Raw genomic sequence first — 20,938 nt, forward strand, 5'->3', positions numbered from 1 at the left:
CCGAGAGATAGGCTGTAAGTTCAAGGACGACCATTTGCTTAATGTGAGGTCAAGGATGACCAGTGGGTCACTAGTGGTAGTCACCACATCAAAGACCACATAGAACATTGCAATCAACAGACAACAGACAGCAAGTGATGCATCAATTTGTTGTCATTTAAAGCGATGTTTATTCTATTTTAAGAGTGTGTTGTTTCCTGGCTTGTTGTGTTTGCCAGTTGTCCAATGGCTGACACGCATCAGTGGCCACGTGATTTAGTGATTGTAACCACGTGATGACCTCGGGGAGATACCACACAACCACCTGGAGAATATATTTATTTCAACACGTTACCAGCACCTCAACTAATGAAACACAACCACCTGGAGAATATATTTATTTCAACACGTTACCAGCACCTCAACTAATGAAACACAACCACCTGGAGAATATATTTATTTCAACACGTTACCAGCACCTCAACTAATGAAACACAACCACCTGGAGAATATATTTATTTCAACACGTTACCAGCACCTCAACTAATGAAACACAACTACATGGAGAATATATTTATTTCAACACGTTACCAGCACCTCAACTAATGAAACACAACCACCTGGAGAATATATTTATTTCAACACGTTACCAGCACCTCAACTAATGAAACACAACTACATGGAGAATATATTTATTTCAACACGTTACCAGCACCTCAACTAATGAAATGTCTTACGTCCCTTACATGTAGCCTCCCCTGATTTTGTGAGTGTGTGTGTGTGTGTGTGAGTGTATGTGTTGTGTGCTCGAACAACAGGTACCTTTTTTTTTTGTATATAGTTGTAGCCTATGTTGAGTGTGTTTACATAGAACAAGAGGTGTTCACGTGAGGTGTGTCAGTTGACGGGTAACAGAGCGTGTGCTAAGGTGTGTTGCAGTTGGTTGGTGTGTGTGGTTGAGAGAAGACGTGGACGAGTGTGTTAAGTATTGTGTATCGTAATTTGTATTATAAACTTTTCGTTATTTATTATATTATTATATTATATTATTATATTATATTATTGTTTGTATATATATATATATATATATATATATATATATATATATATATATATATATATATATATATATATATATATAGTACCTGAACTAAATGTACAGTACCTGAGCTAGTTAAGGGCCAGTAAATCTGCCACAGACTCAGGGCCAGTAATCCAATCAGTAGAGCTGAGGTCATACGAACAATGGGACCTCCACTAACTGATTGGGGGAGGTTAGTCACTGAAAACATAGAGCATCATACAGGGGAGGTTAGTCACTGAAAACATAGGGCAGCAGTTAAGGGGAGGTTAGTCACTGAAAACATAGGGCATCATACAGGGGAGGTTAGTCACTGAAAACATAGGGCATCATACAGGGGAGGTTAGTCACTGAAAACATAGGGCATCATACAGGGGAGGTTAGTCACTGAAAACATAGGGCAGCAGTTAAGGGGAGGTTAGTCACTGAAAACATAGAGCATCATACAGGGGAGGTTAGTCACTGAAAACATAGGGCAGCAGTTAAGGGGAGGTTAGTCACTGAAAACATAGGGCATCATACAGGGGAGGTTAGTCACTGAAAACATAGGGCATCATACAGGGGAGGTTAGTCACTGAAAACATAGGGCAGCAGTTAAGGGGAGGTTAGTCACTGAAAACATAGGGCAGCAGTTAAGGGGAGGTTAGTCACTGAAAACATAGAGCATCATACAGGGGAGGTTAGTCACTGAAAACATAGGGCAGCAGTTAAGGGGAGGTTAGTCACTGAAAACATAGGGCATCATACAGGGGAGGTTAGTCACTGAAAACATAGGGCAGCAGTTAAGGGGAGGTTAGTCACTGAAAACATAGAGCATCATACAGGGGAGGTTAGTCACTGAAAACATAGGGCAGCAGTTAAGGGGAGGTTAGTCACTGAAAACATAGGGCATCATACAGGGGAGGTTAGTCACTGAAAACATAGGGCATCATACAGGGGAGGTTAGTCACTGAAAACATAGGGCAGCAGTTAAGGGGAGGTTAGTCACTGAAAACATAGGGCATCATACAGGGGAGGTTAGTCACTGAAAACATAGGGCATCATACAGGGGAGGTTAGTTACTGAAAACATAGGGCATCATACAGGGGAGATTAGTCACTGAAAACATAGGGCATCATACAGGGGAGGTTAGTCACTGAAAACATAGGGCATCATACAGGGGAGGTTAGTTACTGAAAACATAGGGCATCATACAGGGGAGGTTAGTCACTGAAAACATAGGGCATCATACAGGGGAGGTTAGTCACTGAAAACATAGGGCATCATACAGGGGAGATTAGTCACTGAAAACATAGGGCATCATACAGGGGAGGTTAGTCACTGAAAACATAGGGCATCATACAGGGGAGGTTAGTTACTGAAAACATAGGGCATCATACAGGGGAGATTAGTCACTGAAAACATAGGGCATCATACAGGGGAGGTTAGTTACTGAAAACATAGGGCATCATACAGGGGAGATTAGTCACTGAAAACATAGGGCATCATACAGGGGAGGTTAGTCACTGAAAACATAGGGCATCATACAGGGGAGGTTAGTCACTGAAAACATAGGGCAGCGTTTAAGGGGAGATTAGTCACTGAAAACATAGGGCATCATACAGGGGAGGTTAGTCACTGAAAACATAGGGCATCATACAGGGGAGGTTAGTCACTGAAAACATAGGGCAGCGTTTAAGGGGAGATTAGTTTTACAATCTAGTCTTTGTCCGTGTCTAGTTTTTTCAATAATAATATTGTGTTATTTAGTTGAAATTCATGCGGCGATTCATACAATTTTAATGACAAGTTTGAGTTAAGAATAATAGAACATGTAGGCCCATCAAGGTAAAAGTATTACAATTAAATATTTAAGATGCTTGAAAATACATCGCACATAAAAATGGAGTTGTATGTATATGTGATAAACATATACATTGAGTTGTATTTATATATGATAGGTCAAACATCCTATCACACCATGCCGCTCATAAAAAAACAAAAAAAAAAAAAACAGCAGTTAATTCTTTGTAAATCCTGAACGTGTATAGACAAAACACCTGTGGTCAAGACCCTCTGTTGTATAAGCACCTGTGGTCAAGACCCTCTGTTGTATAAGCACCTGTGGTCAAGACCCTCTGTTGTATAAGCACCTGTGGCCAAGACCCTCTGTAGTATAAGCACCTGTGGTCAAGACCCTCTGTTGTATAAGCACCTGTGGCCAAGACCCTCTGTTGTATAAGCACCTGTGGTCAAGACCCTCTGTAGTATAAGCATCTGTGGTCAAGACCCTCTGTAGTATAAGCACCTGTGGTCAAGACCCTCTGTAGTATAAGCACCGCGTATTCTATAAAAATATATTTCCCCGTGATCTTGTTTTTAAGATCTATCGGCTACGTTAATAGGTCGAAGTCACATTGTGCAGAGACTTAAAGTAATCCACGAAAATGTACAATATATAAAATAATGAATGAAAATTATTGAATGAAAAATTAATAAACCGGGAGTGATCTCCCCTAAACTTTCTCGAATATTCTTGTATAAAATAACAGGTGATGGGAACTCGGGATATAGTTATGATTTTTAATTCATTTTAAATATTAAAACTTTTTAAAATGGAATAAAATCTCGTAGAAAAAATAATTGCACACCAGTGAACGCCAAATAAAATGTGCAAAATAGTGCGGAATATTATTAGTCTATATACTACTAAAAGTCAAGTTTGTTTACATGTTTGAATATTTATTTTTTTGTTTTTTTGTTTGTTTGTTTGTTTGCCTGATCAAGTATCCTGATATGTTCGGCTCTATCTGGAGAGCTGTAAAATAGTATGTAGGTAGAGAATAATTTTTTAATGCAGACAATCTGTTAATCACACATTTATTTAAAGACGTTAATTAATTTATTGATTTATTCATTGTTAAATTAACCGTATTTTTTAAAAAATGTTAATACTTTGAATAAACTTTGTGGGGATAGTGACGTCCCTTGATAGTGACGTCAGAGTTTTTTGTTGACTCTTTAGTACAATAAAATGGCGGCGTCTATCGAAGAAAATTGTGTTCCCATTCCAAAGTTTAACGCGTTCTAAATCTAATTTTCTGTCGGTCATAACTTTAACAATACGTCCGTTTGCTGTATTTATTACGTTCCAACACTTATATCAATTTTCAACTGTCTTTTTTCATTTAGTTTTACAATAAATTTCTCTAGATCTAAAGATCAGCTGTCGAAGGAAATTTATGAATCTAGCCTAGATCTAGATCACTAAACTCAATGTAAATTCTAAATCTAGACTTAATGTAAATTCTACATCTAGAATCTATTTCAGGCCTTAATACATCTAGAATCTATTTCAGGCCTTAATTATTTTATATAAATCTTTGTTTGGCAAATTTAAGATAAAATTTAATTTGAAAGTTACTACTTCTAGACTAGACGCTCGAAATCAAGTTGCATCAAAGTATAGTATAAAAATTCATTTGTGACGTCACGAGTAAATAGCTAAGTTTGTAGCGTAGTCCGCTCTCATGCGAGTGGTACAGGTTCTAGACCAATATGTCAATGATATTTTTTTTCAATTTTTTTTTTTTAGATGTTAATGATAAAAAATGATTTTTTTTTTCAATTTTTTTTTTTTAGATGTTAATGATAAAGTTGCCTATCTGAACTTGGCAGGATACAGGGCAGGTGAAGTAGAGTTCATCTGTTTCTTTGTCCTAACCATATGAAAGGATAGTGTGGTCAGAGACATGCTCGGCTGGAATCGTTTTTTAAACGATAAAAACATGTTGTCTGAGACTTGGCGGGACACTGGGCAGGTGAAGTAGAGTTGAGTAGGTCACATGTGACGTCAGTATATGAAGGGATAGTCCGAAATCGGTGTTTTCGGTGTTTTTAAAAGATAAGAAACATATTTTTGAATGTGGGCTCTGTTTTTGTGACGATAAGTGACACTGCAGTAGCGTAGCGAGGAGGGGGGGGGGGAAGGGGAGGCGGGGGGGGGGGGGAAGGGGAGGCGGGGGGGGGGGTAAAGGGGAGGCGGGGGGGGGTGAAGGGGGGGGGCGGGGGGACGTATGTTGGGGCGCCAAAATGGTTTGGAATAATAAATTGAAAGGTTGAGGGGGGTTCAAATCGAAAGTTTGAGTGGGGGGGGGGGGGGGAGGGGGTGCACATCAAAAGTTTGAGGGGGGGGGTTGAAAATCGAAATCTTGGGGGGGGGGGGGGGTTAAAATCGAAAAGTTTGTCCCCGGGCGCCGGGAAGGCTCGCTATGCCTCTGAGTGACAGACGTGATGTTTTTTGATGGATGACCCCCGAAACCCACAGTTATCCAAGGGATGACGGGTATTCTAGTACTTTATAAATTTACATTAGTTTTTTGAGAAATCGGAAATAGCGTAAATTAGTACTTCCGGTCAACGGAAATTACTCAAAATTTGACAGAAGATAATGAATTAGATCTGTTACTTACGTGTGAAATCTCATTTATCTGAAATATTACTCAAGTTATAGGCTTTTGAAAAATTCAAAGTAAAAGAAGTACCACTTCCGGTTATCGCTCAAAAGTTGATACGGATCTACGATTTTGATAAAATACTTGTATATGAAATTTCATCAATCTAGCTGTAACGGTACTCAAGTTATCGTGTTTACAGACACACAGACATAAGGGCAAGATTGCAAAATTATGTTTTTCCGTATCAGTGAGATTATTTTTTGCACGATTACAATACTTTCTCTATACCTCGTATATACGAGAAAGTAAAAAAGATAATTTATTTAAGTGTAAAATAAAGAACGACAATTGGGAAGAACGTAAAAAAAAACTATTAACTTACCCCCAGAATTAATATCGAAAACTGAAAGAAAACAATAGTGACATTGGCGAAAAACTTGTTTCTTCTTGAACTAAAGATTGAGATAATTTTCTACCGTACTCTATAATGTAGCTACAAGTCAGAACACTGGTACACATACACTTTTCACAATGTGTATCAGATTAAAGTTAACCTGTTTCGTTTAGGGATGAGGAAGACGTGTTTGTTTGTGTTGATGTTCCATGTTTGATTTGATGTTCCATGTTTGATTTGATGTTCCCTGTTTGATTTGTTGTTCCATGTTTGATTAAATTTTCCATGTTTTAGCCGATAATCCAAGTTCGATTTCATTAGGCTAAAAAAAAACTTGTCAATTGTAGCTGAATCAGCCAATGAGGATGTAGCACACATCATGGCACTACTTTGAAAAAGATTATTTGATTCTTGATATTTGATTACTGTTCCCATCAGATTGATGTCTGTCTGATATTAACCACACCAACCACACAAACCACACAACCACACCCACCAAACAACCACACCAACCACACAACCACACCAAATACGCAACCAAACAACCACACCAACCACACCTACCAAACAACCACACCAACCACACCAACCATACCAACCACACAACCACACCACCACACCCACCAAACAACCACACCAACCACACCAACCATACCAACCACACCACCACACCAACCACACAACCACACCCACCACACCAACCACACCCACCACACCAACCACACCCACCACACCAACCACACTACCACACCAATCACACCACCACACCAACCACACAACCACACCCACCACACCAACCACACCCACCACACCAACCACACCCACCACACCAACCACACCACCACACCAACCACACAACCACACCCACCACACAACCACACCCACCACACCAACCACACCCACCACACCAACCACACAACCACACCAACCACACAACCACACCAACCATATCAACCACACAACCACACCAACCACAGCACCCACACAACCACACCAACCACACAACCACACCAACCATATCAACCACACAACCACACCAACCACACCAACCACACAAACAAACACCATTCCTCTGATACCGTACATCATAAAGTACAAATCCTGACAAAGGTACAACATACCGTACAAATCCTGACAAAGGTACAACATACCGTACAAATCCTGACAAAGGTAGAACATACCGTACAAATCCTGACAAAGGTACAACATACCGTACAAATCCTGACAAAGGTACAACATACCGTACAAATCCTGACAAAGGTACAACATACCGTACAAATCCTGACAAAGGTACAACATACCGTACAAATCCTGACAAAGGTACAACATACCGTACAAATCCTGACAAAGGTACAACATACCGTACAAATCCTGACAATGCTCAACTTTTTTGAATACCGTAGCGTAGTATCTCGCGTGGCAGCAAAATCTGCCCGAGTCTGACGTCATGGCCGTCTGCACGGTCAGGCTGACCTGGGGCATGTTCCTGTCGAACGTGTCAGCCGCGTTGATCGTTTGGTCCCCTCGAAACTTGAACTGCCAGTGGCTCAGGGTATGGTTCTAGATACATCAACATTTTCTGTTCACACACGTACACACACCCACACCACATACACCCACCCGTCTACACACACACACCCACCCACATATTCCCACACTGAATATAATCAGCCCACAGGTCATACTTTTTAAATTCTTTTCAAGGTCATCATCAAAACATGACAACAGCAAAACGCGACAACATAAACTTGACAACATTGGATACTTACAACATTCGTGACTTACAACACTCAATACGATATTTAAAACATTCGATACGATACTTACAACATTTGATACGATACTTAGAACATTCGATAGGATACTTATAACGTACGATACGATACTTACAACATTCGTTACTTACGACATTCGATACGATACTTACAACACTCAAAACAATATAAGCAGCACTCGATACTATACTTAAAACGTACGATACGATACTTACAACATTCGATACTTATAACACTCGATACGATACTTACAACGTTCGATACGATACTTACAACGTTCGATACGATACTTACAAAAAAAATTCTTGGCTTGGTGTCACTTATCATGTGAGCCATGTCGACCGGCTGTTCTGCTGGTGGCGCCCACGTGATCATCATCAGCTGCACGCCGTAGATGACCTCTTCCACCCCCGCAAGGTCGGGGTCACAGGTCACGTTGAAAGGTCGCCCCACAGAAACCACCTTCGGCTCAATGATGCTGCTCTCCGTCACTGAGATGGTTTGGTCAAGTGACCTTACGAGTGGGCTATTTGTGTTTGGTCTGTCTACCCCTCATTCACACAGATACATCCCCACCCAGAGGCGTAGCGAAGGGGGGGGGGGCATATGTCCCCGGGCGCCGACATTAGGGGGGCGCCAAATTGAAAGTTTGAGGGGGGGGGGGTGCAAATGAAAAGTTCGAGGGGGGGGTGTGTGCAAATCGAAAGTTTGTCCCCGGGCGCCGGGAAGGATCGCTACGCCTCTGCCCCCACCCATTCTCTCTATCCTCAGCACCATATTATTATCAACAAGGGGAGGGTAACTGACGTAGCCAAAGAACGAAATCTGCAGTCAATGCTAACATCTTCGGACATTGGCCAAGCGAATCAGCCAATGCGCGAACTGGCCGGCCAATGCCCGACAAACTGTCACATAAGCGTCAGAAAGGAGGTACCTGTGACGTTGGCACACCGCGTGAGATCGTGCTCGACGTCCGTGCTGTGTAGGAAGTAGGTCGCCTGACAGCAGTAGCAGCCGGAGTCTGCGAGCAGGGCGTCATTGATCGACAGTTCGACCACAGCCGCGTCACGGTTCAATCGGCCAGAGTCGTCCAGTTTCTCTGCCCCGTGGAAGGTGAAGGTCCAGTTTCTAGGCGGCCATGTCTCTGGTGGGCTCTACATAAAGTTATCTTACAATGATGGTTTGTGCGATCTATAGAAAGTTGTAGTGGATATATGGTGGGTTGTATATATAGTGTTGTATGGGATGTGTTAACATACAAATGTTAATATGCTTTAACAATTTATGTGACGTAACACGATCTTTACAGACACCCTGGCCTACCGTGACCTTGACAGACACCAGACATACCACGACCTTGACAACCACGCCCTGACCTACCGCGACCTTGAGTTGAAACGAGCCGATGCCGAGCCTAGCCAGGACCCTCCTCTCCCCTCCCTCGCTGAAGCTGATCACTAGCCTGTACAGACCGGAAGTCAAGCGAGGGACGCCGACATGGTTCGCGTCACAGGTCAAGGTGAAGGGACCGTTGACCTTGACACGTTTCCTACTCACGATGTCGTGGTGGGTCACTGTCAGAGTTCAAAGGTCAACTAACATGTTTGGGTTACTGAAAGAGTTCAGAGCTTAAAACTACGTCATCAAAACGAACCTAGCGTTGGTCGGTGCCAAATGTTCCAACTTATTGTACAGAAAGTATATATCTTTTTACATTTCGTACAAAGGGGCGGGGTTAGGGGAACGGGAAGGGTTAGTTTGCTTACGATTAAGAGAAACTGGTTGAAATCATTTTGATGGATGCTATGGGTTATTTCCATTAGCATACTAGAGGTTAGCATCACTAATGTCCTAATTTGCTTTCTAATGAAGCATGTGGAATTCTTGTAAGTGGAATTCTTGTAAAGGCACTATAAGCTGTAGTTCTCTAAAGATCTGTTGCTTTAAGACAAAATTCAACCTCTGCCAAAATATTCAAAATTGTGAACATTGCAATAGATACTCGGCAATAGAGATGACCTACATGGCCCTCACCTGGCTATAGACCTAAAGACCTACCCACACCTGGCTATAGACCTACCCATACCTGGCTAAAGACCTACCCATACCTGGCTATAGACCTACCCTCACCTGGCTATAGACCTACCCACACCTGGCTAAAGACCTACCCACACCTGGCTAAAGACCTACCCACACCTGGCTATAGACCTACAGACCTACCTACACCTGGCTAAAGACCTACCCACACCTGGCTATAGACCTACCCACACCTGGCTAAAGACCTATAGACCTACCCACACCTGGCTATAGACCTACCCACACCTGGCTAAAGACCTACCCACACCTGGCTATAGACCTACCCACACCTGGCTATAGACCTACCCACACCTGGCTATAGACCTACCCACACCTGGCTAAAGACCTATAGACCTACCCACACCTGGCTATAGACCTACCCACACCTGGCTATAGACTTACCCACACCTGGCTATAGACCTACCCACACCTGGCTATAGACCTACCCACACCTGGCTATAGACCTACCCACACCTGGCTAAAGACCTATAGACCTACCCACACCTGGCTATAGACCTATAGACTTACCCACACCTGGCTATAGACCTACCCACAACTGGCTAAAGACCTATAGGCCTACCTACACCTGGCTAAAGACCTATAGACCTACCCACACCTGGCTAAAGACCTACCCACACCTGGCTATAGACCTACCCATACCTGGCTAAAGACCTACCCATACCTGGTTATAGACCTACCCTCACCTGGATATAGACCTACTCACACATGGCTATAGACCTACCCACACCTAGCTATAGACCTACCCAGACCTGGCTATAGACCTACCCATACCTGGCTATAGACCTACCCGCACCTGGTTATAGACATACCCACACCTGGCTAAAGACCTATAGACCTACCCACACCTGGCTAAAGACCTACCCTCACCTGGCTATAGACCTATAGACCTACCCACACCTGGCTAAAGACCAACCCACACCTGGCTATAGACCTACCCACACCTGGCTAAAGACCTACCCACACCTGGCTAAAGACCTACCCACACCTGGCTATAGACCTACCCACACCTGGCTATAAACCTACACACACCTGGCTAAAGACCTAAAGACCTACCCACACCTGGCTAAAGACCTATAGACCTACCCACACCTGGCTATAGACCTACCCACACCTGGCTAAAGACCTACCCACACCTGGCTATAAACCTACCCACACCTGGTTATAGACCTACCCACACCTGGCTAAAGACCTACCCACACCTGGTTATAGACCTACCCACACCTGGCTATAGACCTACCCACACCTGGCTAACGACCTATAGACCTTCCCACACCTGGCTATAGACCTACTCACACATGGCTATAGACCTACCCACACCTAGCTATAGACCTACCCAGACCTGGCTATAGACCTACCCATACCTGGCTATAAACCTAACCGCACCTGGTTATAGACCTACCCTCACCTGGCTAAAGACCTACCCACACCTGGCTAAAGACCTATAGACCTACCCACACCTGGCTATAGACCTACCCACACCTGGCTATAGACCTACCCACACCTGGCTAAAGACCTACCCACACCTGGCTAAAGACCTACCCACACCTGGCTAAAGACCTACCCACACCTGGTTATAGACCTACCCACACCTGGCTATAGACCTATAGACCTACCCACACCTGGCTAAAGACCTACCCACACCTGGCTAAAGACCTACCCACACCTGGCTAAAGACCTACCCACACCTGGCTAAAGACCTACCCACACCTGGCTAAAGACCTACCCACACCTGGCTAAAGACCTACCCACACCTGGCTAAAGACCTACCCACACCTGGCTAAAGACCTACCCATACCTGTCTAAAGACCTACCCACACCTGGCTAAAGACCTACCCACACCTGGCTAAAGACCTACCCACACCTGGCTAAAGACCTACCCACACCTGGCTAAAGACCTACCCACACCTGTCTAAAGACCTACCCACACCTGGCTAAAGACCTACCCACACCTGGCTATAGACCTACCCATACCTGGCTATAGACCTACCCACACCTGGCTAAAGACCTATAGACCTACCCACACCTGGCTAAAGACCTATAGACCTACGCACACCTGGCTATAGACCTATAGACCTACCCACACCTGGCTATAGACCTACCCACACCTGGCTAAAGACCTATAGGCCTACCCACACCTGGCTAAAGACCTATAGACCTACCCACACCTGGCTAAAGACCTACCCACACCTGGCTATAGACCTACCCATACCTGGCTAAAGACCTACCCATACCTGGCTATAGACCTACCCTCACCTGGCTATAGACCTACCCACACTTGGCTGAAGACCTATAGACCTACCCACACCTGGCTAAAGACCTACCCACACCTGGTTATAGACCTACCCATACCTGGCTATAGACCTACTCACACATGGCTATAGACCTACCCACACCTAGCTATAGACCTACCCAGACCTGGCTATAGACCTACCCATACCTGGCTATAGACCTACCCGCACCTGGTTATAGACCTACCCTCACCTGGCTAAAGACCTACCCACACCTGGCTAAAGACCTATAGACCTACCCACACCTGGCTAAAGACCTACCCACACCTGGCTAAAGACCTACCCACACCTGGCTAAAGACCTACCCACACCTGGCTAAAGACCTACCCACACCTGGCTAAAGACCTACCCACACCTGGCTAAAGACCTACCCACACCTGGCTAAAGATCTACCCATACCTGTCTAAAGACCTACCCACACCTGGCTAAAGACCTACCCACACCTGGCTAAAGACCTACCCACACCTGGCTAAAGACCTACCCACACCTGGCTAAAGACCTACCCACACCTGGCTAAAGACCTACCCAGACCTGGCTAAAGACCTACCCACACCTGGCTAAAGACCTACCCACACCTGGCTATAGACCTACCCACACCTGGCTAAAGACCTACCCACACCTGGCTAAAGACCTACCCACACCTGGCTAAAGACCTACCCACATCTGGTTATAGACTTACCCATACCAGGCTATAGACCTATAGACCTACCCACACCTGGCTAAAGACCTACCCACACCTGGCTAAAGACCTACCCACACCTGGCTAAAGACCTACCCACACCTGGCTAAAGACCTATAGACCTACCCACACCTGGCTATAGACCTATAGACCTACCCACACCTGGCTATAGACCTGCCCACACCTGGCTAAAGACCTATAGGCCTACCCACACCTGGCTAAAGACCTACCCACACCTGGCTATAGACCTACCCATACCTGGCTAAAGACCTACCCATACCTGGCTATAGACCTACCCTCACCTGGCTATAGACCTACCCACACCTGGCTATAGACCTGCCCACACCTGGCTAAAGACCTATAGGCCTACCCACACCTGGCTATAGACCTACCCATACCTGGCTAAAGACCTACCCATACCTGGCTATAGACCTACCCACACCTGGCTATAGACCTACCCATACCTGGCTAAAGACCTACCCATACCTGGCTATAGACCTACCCTCACCTGGCTATAGACCTACCCACACTTGGCTGAAGACCTATAGACCTACCCACACCTGGCTATAGACCTACCCATACCTGGCTAAAGACCTACCCATACCTGGCTATAGACCTACCCACACCTGGCTATAGACCTACCCATACCTGGCTAAAGACCTACCCATACCTGGCTATAGACCTACCCACACCTGGCTATAGACCTACCCATACCTGGCTAAAGACCTACCCATACCTGGCTATAGACCTACCCATACCTGGCTATAAACCTACCCGCACCTGGTTATAGACCTACCCTCACCTGGCTAAAGACCTACCCACACCTGGCTAAAGACCTATAGACCTACCCACACCTGGCTATAGACCTACCCACACCTGGCTATAGACCTACCCACACCTGGCTAAAGACCTACCCACACCTGGCTAAAGACCTACCCACACCTGGCTAAAGACCTACCCACACCTGGTTATAGACCTACCCACACCTGGCTATAGACCTATAGACCTACCCACACCTGGCTAAAGACCTACCCACACCTGGCTAAAGACCTACCCACACCTGGCTAAAGACCTACCCACACCTGGCTAAAGACCTACCCACACCTGGCTAAAGACCTACCCACACCTGGCTAAAGACCTACCCACACCTGGCTAAAGACCTACCCACACCTGGCTAAAGACCTACCCATACCTGTCTAAAGACCTACCCACACCTGGCTAAAGACCTACCCACACCTGGCTAAAGACCTACCCACACCTGGCTAAAGACCTACCCACACCTGGCTAAAGACCTACCCACACCTGTCTAAAGACCTACCCACACCTGGCTAAAGACCTACCCACACCTGGCTAAAGACCTACCCACACCTGGCTAAATACCTACCCACACCTGGCTAAAGACCTACCCACACCTGGCTAAAGACCTACCCAGACCTGGCTAAAGACCTACCCACACCTGGCTAAATACCTACCCACACCTGGCTAAAGACCTACCCACACCTGGCTAAAGACCTACCCACACCTGGCTAAAGACCTACCCACACCTGGCTATAGACCTACCCACACCTGGCTAAAGACCTACCCACACCTGGCTAAAGACCTACCCACATCTGGCTAAAGACCTACCCACACCTGGCTAAAGACCTACCCACACCTGGCTAAAGACCTACCCACATCTGGCTAAAGACCTACCCACACCTGGCTAAAGACCTACCCACACATGGCTAAAGACCTATAGACCTACCCACACCTGGCTAAAGACCTAAAGACCTACCCACACCTGGCTAAAGACCTACCCACACCTGGCTAAAGACCTACCCACACCTGGCTAAAGACCTACCCACACCTGGCTAAAGACCTATAGACCTACCCACACCTGGCTAAAGACCTAAAGACCTACCCACACCTGGCTAAAGACCTACCCTCACCTGGCTAAAGACCTAAAGACCTACCCACACCTGGCTATAGACCTACCCTCACCTGGCTAAAGACCTACCCTCACCTGACTAAAGACCTACCCACACCTGGCTAAAGACCTACCCACACCTGGCTAAAGACCTACCCACACCTGTCTAAAGACCTACCCTCACCTGGCTAAAGACCTATAGACCTACCCACACCTGGCTATAGACCTACCCACACCATGCTATAGACCTACTCACACCTGGCTAAAGACCTACCCTTCATGGCCTCACACCTGGCCACAGACTGCACCTCCCCGTTAAAGTTGTGATATGAAGCGTTGCAGCAGAAAGTACCAGACTCTGTGAGGCGTGCGCGTGTGGCAGACATCTTGATGCTCACGGCGCTTCTGTCCATCAGACCACGCCCATTCAAGGCCTCCCCCGCCCTCACGTCAAACACCCAGCGTCTCAACCAATCCGCTGGCACAGGGCGGGTGGGGCGCTGGACACATGGGGGGGGGGGGGTAAATTAAGAAGGTAAAAAGAAGGTAGTAAACATTGAGGGGTAACAATGGTAAATTGAAAAGTTGTGGAAAAATTGACTGAAAAAGAAAACTTGTGGTAAATATTGTTTAGGTTGTTTTAAACATTTGCTTTATGGCGAAGTGTACAATTGTAGAATTGAAGTCAACACAATTTAACGAAAGATACAGTTGTAGAATTAACATTAACACAATTTAACGAAAGATACAGTTGTTGAATTAAAATTAACACAATTTAACGAAAGATACAGTTGTAGAATTAAAATTAACACAATTAAACGAAAGATACAGTTGTAGAATTAAAATTAACACAATTTAACGGAAGATACAGTTGTAGAATTGAAGTCAACACAATTTAACGAAAGATACAGTTGTAGAATTAACATTAACACAATTTAACGAAAGATACAGTTGTTGAATTAAAATTAACACAATTTAACGAAAGATACAATTGTAGAATTGCAAATAAAAGCTTGTGTTAAAACTTAGAAATATCAATGGTTAGCTGGATTTCAAACAAATAACTAGTCTCAAAATACTCGTAGAAATACTGTATGAACATTATCAACACATCGAGTAGAACGATATCAACAGTATCAACGGTTGACACATTGAGTAGAAAGATATCAACACTATCAACTATGTGACACATTGATTAGAAAGATATCAACACTACCAACTATGTGACACATTGAGTAGAAAGATATCAACACTATCAACTATGTGACACATTGAGTAGAAAGATATCAACACTACCAACTATGTGACACATTGAGTAGAAAGATATCAACACTACCAACTATGTCACACATTGAGTAGAAAGATATCAACACTATCAACTATGTGACACATTGAGTAGAAAGATATCAACACTACCAACTATGTGACACATTGAGTAGAAAGATATCAACACTACCAACTATGTGACACATTGAGTAGAAAGATATCAACACTATCAACTATGTGACACATTGAGTAGAAAGATATCAACACTACCAACTATGTGACACATTGAGTAGAAAGATATCAACACTATCAACTATGTGACACATTGAGTAGAAAGATATCAACACTATCAACTATGTGACACATTGAGTAGAAAGATATCAACACTACCAACTATGTGACACATTGAGTAGAAAGATATCAACACTATCAACTATGTGACACATTGAGTAGAAAGATATCAACACTATCAACTATGTGACACATTGAGTAGAAAGATATCAACACTACCAACTATGTGACACATTGAGTAGAAAGATATCAACACTATCAACTATGTGACACATTGAGTAGAAAGATATCAACACTACCAACTATGTGACACATTGAGTAGAAAGATATCAACACTATCAACTATGTGACACATTGAGTAGAAAGATATCAACACTATCAACTATGTGACACATTGAGTAGAAAGATATCAACACTACCAACTATGTGACACATTGAGTAGAAAGATATCAACACTATCAACTATGTGACACATTGAGTAGAAAGATATCAACACTACCAACTATGTGACACATTGAGTAGAAAGATATCAACACTATCAACTATGTGACACATTGAGTAGAAAGATATCAACACTATCAACTATGTGACACATTGAGTAGAAAGATATCAACACTATCAACTATGTGACACATTGAGTAGAAAGATATCAACACTATCAACTATGTGACACATTGAGTAGAAAGATATCAACACTATCAACTATGTGACACATTGAGTAGAAAGATATCAACACTATCAACTATGTGACACATTGAGTAGAAAGATATCAACACTACCAACTACCCCTACTGCCCACACGACTTACAATAAAGACATGGGGTTTCCAGACACTGTAGCTGGCATACGTCTCAGGTGGGCGGTGCCCGTCCGTCCAGTCCACAGACAAATTGGAAACGCCCTGAACCCTCGTGATTTTCGGGACCCCGGCAATGTCAGGGTCACAGTAAACGTTGTAGTTTTCCTCTTCCGCCACAGTGGAGGGTCGGACGATGGCTCTGGTATTTTCTCTCGGAATGTCTGTCTTATCTGGAAATTGGTGACATTTTTTTGTTGCATTGTCTGAGAATTTGGGAACGGTCTTAGACTTTATTTTTAAACTAAAATCGGGAAAGTAATTAAAATTTGTTGTTAGATTGTCTGAGAATTTGGGAACGGTCTTAGACTTTATTTTTAAACTAAAATCGGGAAAGTAATTAAAATTTGTTGTTAGATTGTTCAGTCCGCCGGGGAAGTTGTTGACAGCTGGGTCGCTAGACACGACTCTGTCTCAGCTGGTGAGATAATGTGAGATAATGTGAGATAATGTGAGATAATGTGAGATAATGTGAGATAATGTGAGATAATGTGAGATAATGTGAGATAATGTGAGATAATGTGAGATAATGTGAGATAATGTGAGATAATGTGAGATAATGTGAGATAATGTGAGATAATGTGAGATAATGTGAGATAATGTGAGATAATGTGAGATAATGTGAGATAATGTGAGATAATGTGAGATAATGTGAGATAATGTGAAATAATGTGAGATAATGTGAAATAATGTGAGATAATGTGAGATAATGTGAGATAGTGTGAGATAGTGTGAGATAATGTGAGATAATGTGAGATAATGTGAGATAATGTGAGATAATGTGAGATAATGTGAGATAATGTGAGATAATGTGAGATAATGTGAGATAATGTGAGATAATGTGAGATAATGTGAGATAGTGTGAGATAGTGTGAGATAATGTGAGATAATGTGAGATAATGTGAGATAATGTGAGATAATGTGAGATAATGTGATATATTGTGAGATAATGTGAGATAATGTGAGATAATGTGAGATAATGTGAGATAATGTGAGAAAATGTGAGATAATGTGAGATAATGTGAGATAATGTGAGATAATGTGAGATAATGTGAGATAATGTGAGATAATGTGAGATAATGTGAGATAATGTGAGATAATGTGAGATAATGTGAGATAATGTGAGATAATGTGAGATAATGTTAGATAATGTGAGATAATGTGAGATAATGTGAGATAATGTGAGATAATGTGAGATAATGTGAAATAATGTGAGATAATGTGAAATAATGTGAGATAGTGTGAGATAATGTGAGATAATGTGAGATAATGTGAGATAATGTGAGATAATGTGAGATAATGTGAGATAATGTGAGATAATGTGAGATAATGTGAGATAATGTGAGATAATGTGAGATAATGTGAGATAATGTGAGATAATGTGAGATAATGTGAGATAGTGTGAGATAATGTGAGATAGTGTGAGATAGTGTGAGATAATGTGAGATAATGTGAGATAATGTGAGATAATGTGAGATAATGTGAGATTATGTGAGATTATGTGAGATTATGTGAGATAATGTGAGATAATGTGAGATAATGTGAGATAATGTGAGATAATGTGAGATATTGTGAGATAATGTGAGATAATGTGAGATAATGTGAGATAATGTGAGATAATGTGAGATTATGTGAGATTATGAGATAATGTGAAATATGTGAGATATTGTTAGATAATGAGATAATGTTGACAGCATTTAAAAAATATAACGATTCATTTTCCTGACGCTGTAGACTAACCTGCGTTGCCGAAATGTTCTGACAAATTTTTGTAAACGAATATTTCAGCTTATGTTGTATGCTACTCAGATTATTGAACACTTTCGGCGGTATTTTACAACGAAATCAACCATACTCAGCAGGCAAATAGGCTACATAGGCTACATAGGCTACATAGGCTACATAGGCTACATAGGCTACATAGGCTACATAGGCTACATAGGCTACATGCTATTTACAAATTGTTTTATAATTTTCAATCGGAATATAACAAAAGTGTATATTTTTCGCGTGTAGGTAAAAAGAAAAAAAATGTTATCGGACCAGTTGTTCACTTAAGAAAATTAGATCTAGATCAATATAGATCTAGGTACTTGAACTACATTTTGGGGGGGGGGGGGGGGGTGGGGGGGTGGAGTTAAAAGCGTGTTATCTTAAAAGTTTTCATATTTGTCTAATGAACGTTCGCTACTCACACGCTGCTGCTACGGGCAGGTGGGCCAGCAAGGTTAAGGTGGGGATGAGCAACTCCATCTCACTTTATCTGCCTCACTACATCTGTATCTGGGTTATCTGCCTCAATACATCTGTATCTGGTTTAACGTCCTCAATACATCTGTATCTGGTTTAACTTCCTCAATACATCTGTATCTGGTTTAACTTCCTCAATACATCTGTATCTGGTTTAACTTCATCAATACATCTGTATCTGGTTTAACTTCCTCAATACATCTGTATCTGGTTTAACTTCCTCAATACATCTGTATCTGGTTTAACTTCCTCAATACATCTGTATCTGTTTTAACTTCCTCAATACATCTGGTTTAACTTCCTCAATACATCTGTATCTGGTTTAACTTCCTCAATACATCTGTATATGGATCAGGGGTGACTTCCTCTTTATGTTTATCGAAAGTCGAGTTAAAGTTCAAACAGGTGCAGAATACGCACATTTGCGCACCTTTGTTAGAAATCTTCATCGGGCACTTGAAGTTCTGACTTGTGTACCTCTAACGTATCAGATATTTGAATATTTATTTAAAGTGTTGCCTTGTGTACCCCTAACGTATCAGATATTTGAATATTTATTTAAAGTGTTGCCTTGTGTACCCCTAACGTATCAGATATTTGAATATTTATTTAAAGTGTTGCCTTGTGTACCTCTAACGTATCAGATATTTGAATATTTATTTAAAGTGTTGCCTTGTGTACCTCTAACGTATCAGATATTTGAATATTTATTTGAAGTGTTGACTCGTGTACCTAACTCTAGCCTCTCGTACATTTGACACTTGGGTCATCAGATGTTTATGTCTGTTCCACATGTGCAATATGTCCACATGATCTATCAAGGTGATTTGTGTCGAATGTAAATCCGAATGTAGCGTGAAAATCGTCAACTGAAATGAATCATTGACTGTCTTCTCTATCGCTGCTTGATTAGATGTTAATTAGGCACAACCTTAATTGAACAACCCCTCTATCTCCAGCATACATATAAGGTAGGGGTGGGACATTCGTACCGGCAGATTAGCCGTACCAGGACATTCGTACCGGCAGATTAGCCGTACCAGGACATTCGTACCGGCAGATTAGCCGTACCAGGACATTCGTACCGGCAGATTAGCCGTACCACGACATTCGTACCGGCAGATTAGCCGTACCAGGACATTCGTACCGGCAGATTAGCCGTACCAGGACATTCGTACCGGCAGATTAGCCGTACCAGGACATTCGTACCGGCAGATTAGCCGTACCACCCTCATTTCGCTTCAGCTGGCCGATAGAAAATGACTAACATTTTTCTAGGCTATGAGCGTACTGACCATAACATAGAGCAGCGGTGAGAAAAGTTTTGTGTTTTGTCACCATTAGGCTGTCTGCTAACCGTGTATTGCTGGTGTAGGTATTCATATCGTGTTTTAAACGTACTATGGAGCTGACAAAATCACCCCACTTCATTAATAAATACGTTTCGTTTTAATAAACCTCGCCAATAGGGCTAGTAAGTAGGTCACCAACCAGTTCTACGACTCAATAAAACCTGCATGAGCCATAGAATTGGTTGGTGACCTACTTACCAGACCTATTACAAATGTAAATCAGAAAACGGTACTCTCATACTCTCAACATCTTTTATTAATCCACATTCCACTACACACATACTCTCA

At 42.8% G+C, this 20,938-nt stretch overlaps 1 protein-coding gene across 2 annotated transcripts; it reads right to left on the reverse strand.

The window, feature by feature from the left end:
* Positions 1-158: 158 nt before the first annotated feature.
* LOC131946789 (uncharacterized) lies at positions 159-19,657 on the reverse strand. Of its 2 annotated transcripts, XM_059307730.1 has the most exons (10): positions 19,244-19,657; positions 17,001-17,221; positions 14,910-15,135; positions 9,046-9,239; positions 8,600-8,819; positions 7,960-8,156; positions 7,252-7,450; positions 5,879-5,899; positions 1,145-1,261; positions 159-304 (listed from the first exon to the last, which is right to left on the reverse strand). In XM_059307730.1, the coding sequence occupies exons 1-10, from the start codon at positions 19,299-19,301 to the stop codon at positions 240-242; spliced, it is 1,518 nt and encodes a 505-aa protein (XP_059163713.1). In that variant the 5' UTR covers positions 19,302-19,657; the 3' UTR covers positions 159-239. The 2 variants fall into 2 exon arrangements, with proteins under 2 accessions (XP_059163713.1, XP_059163716.1); XM_059307733.1 differs by lacking the exon at positions 159-304 and having other exon boundaries at positions 1,144-1,261; positions 5,879-5,948.
* Between the last annotated feature and the right edge of the window lie 1,281 nt (positions 19,658-20,938).

This window comes from Physella acuta, unplaced genomic scaffold (assembly GCF_028476545.2).
Source record: "Physella acuta isolate Inbredline_101_S28 unplaced genomic scaffold, ASM2847654v3 ptg000054l, whole genome shotgun sequence".
Classification (NCBI taxonomy): domain Eukaryota; kingdom Metazoa; phylum Mollusca; class Gastropoda; family Physidae; genus Physella; species Physella acuta.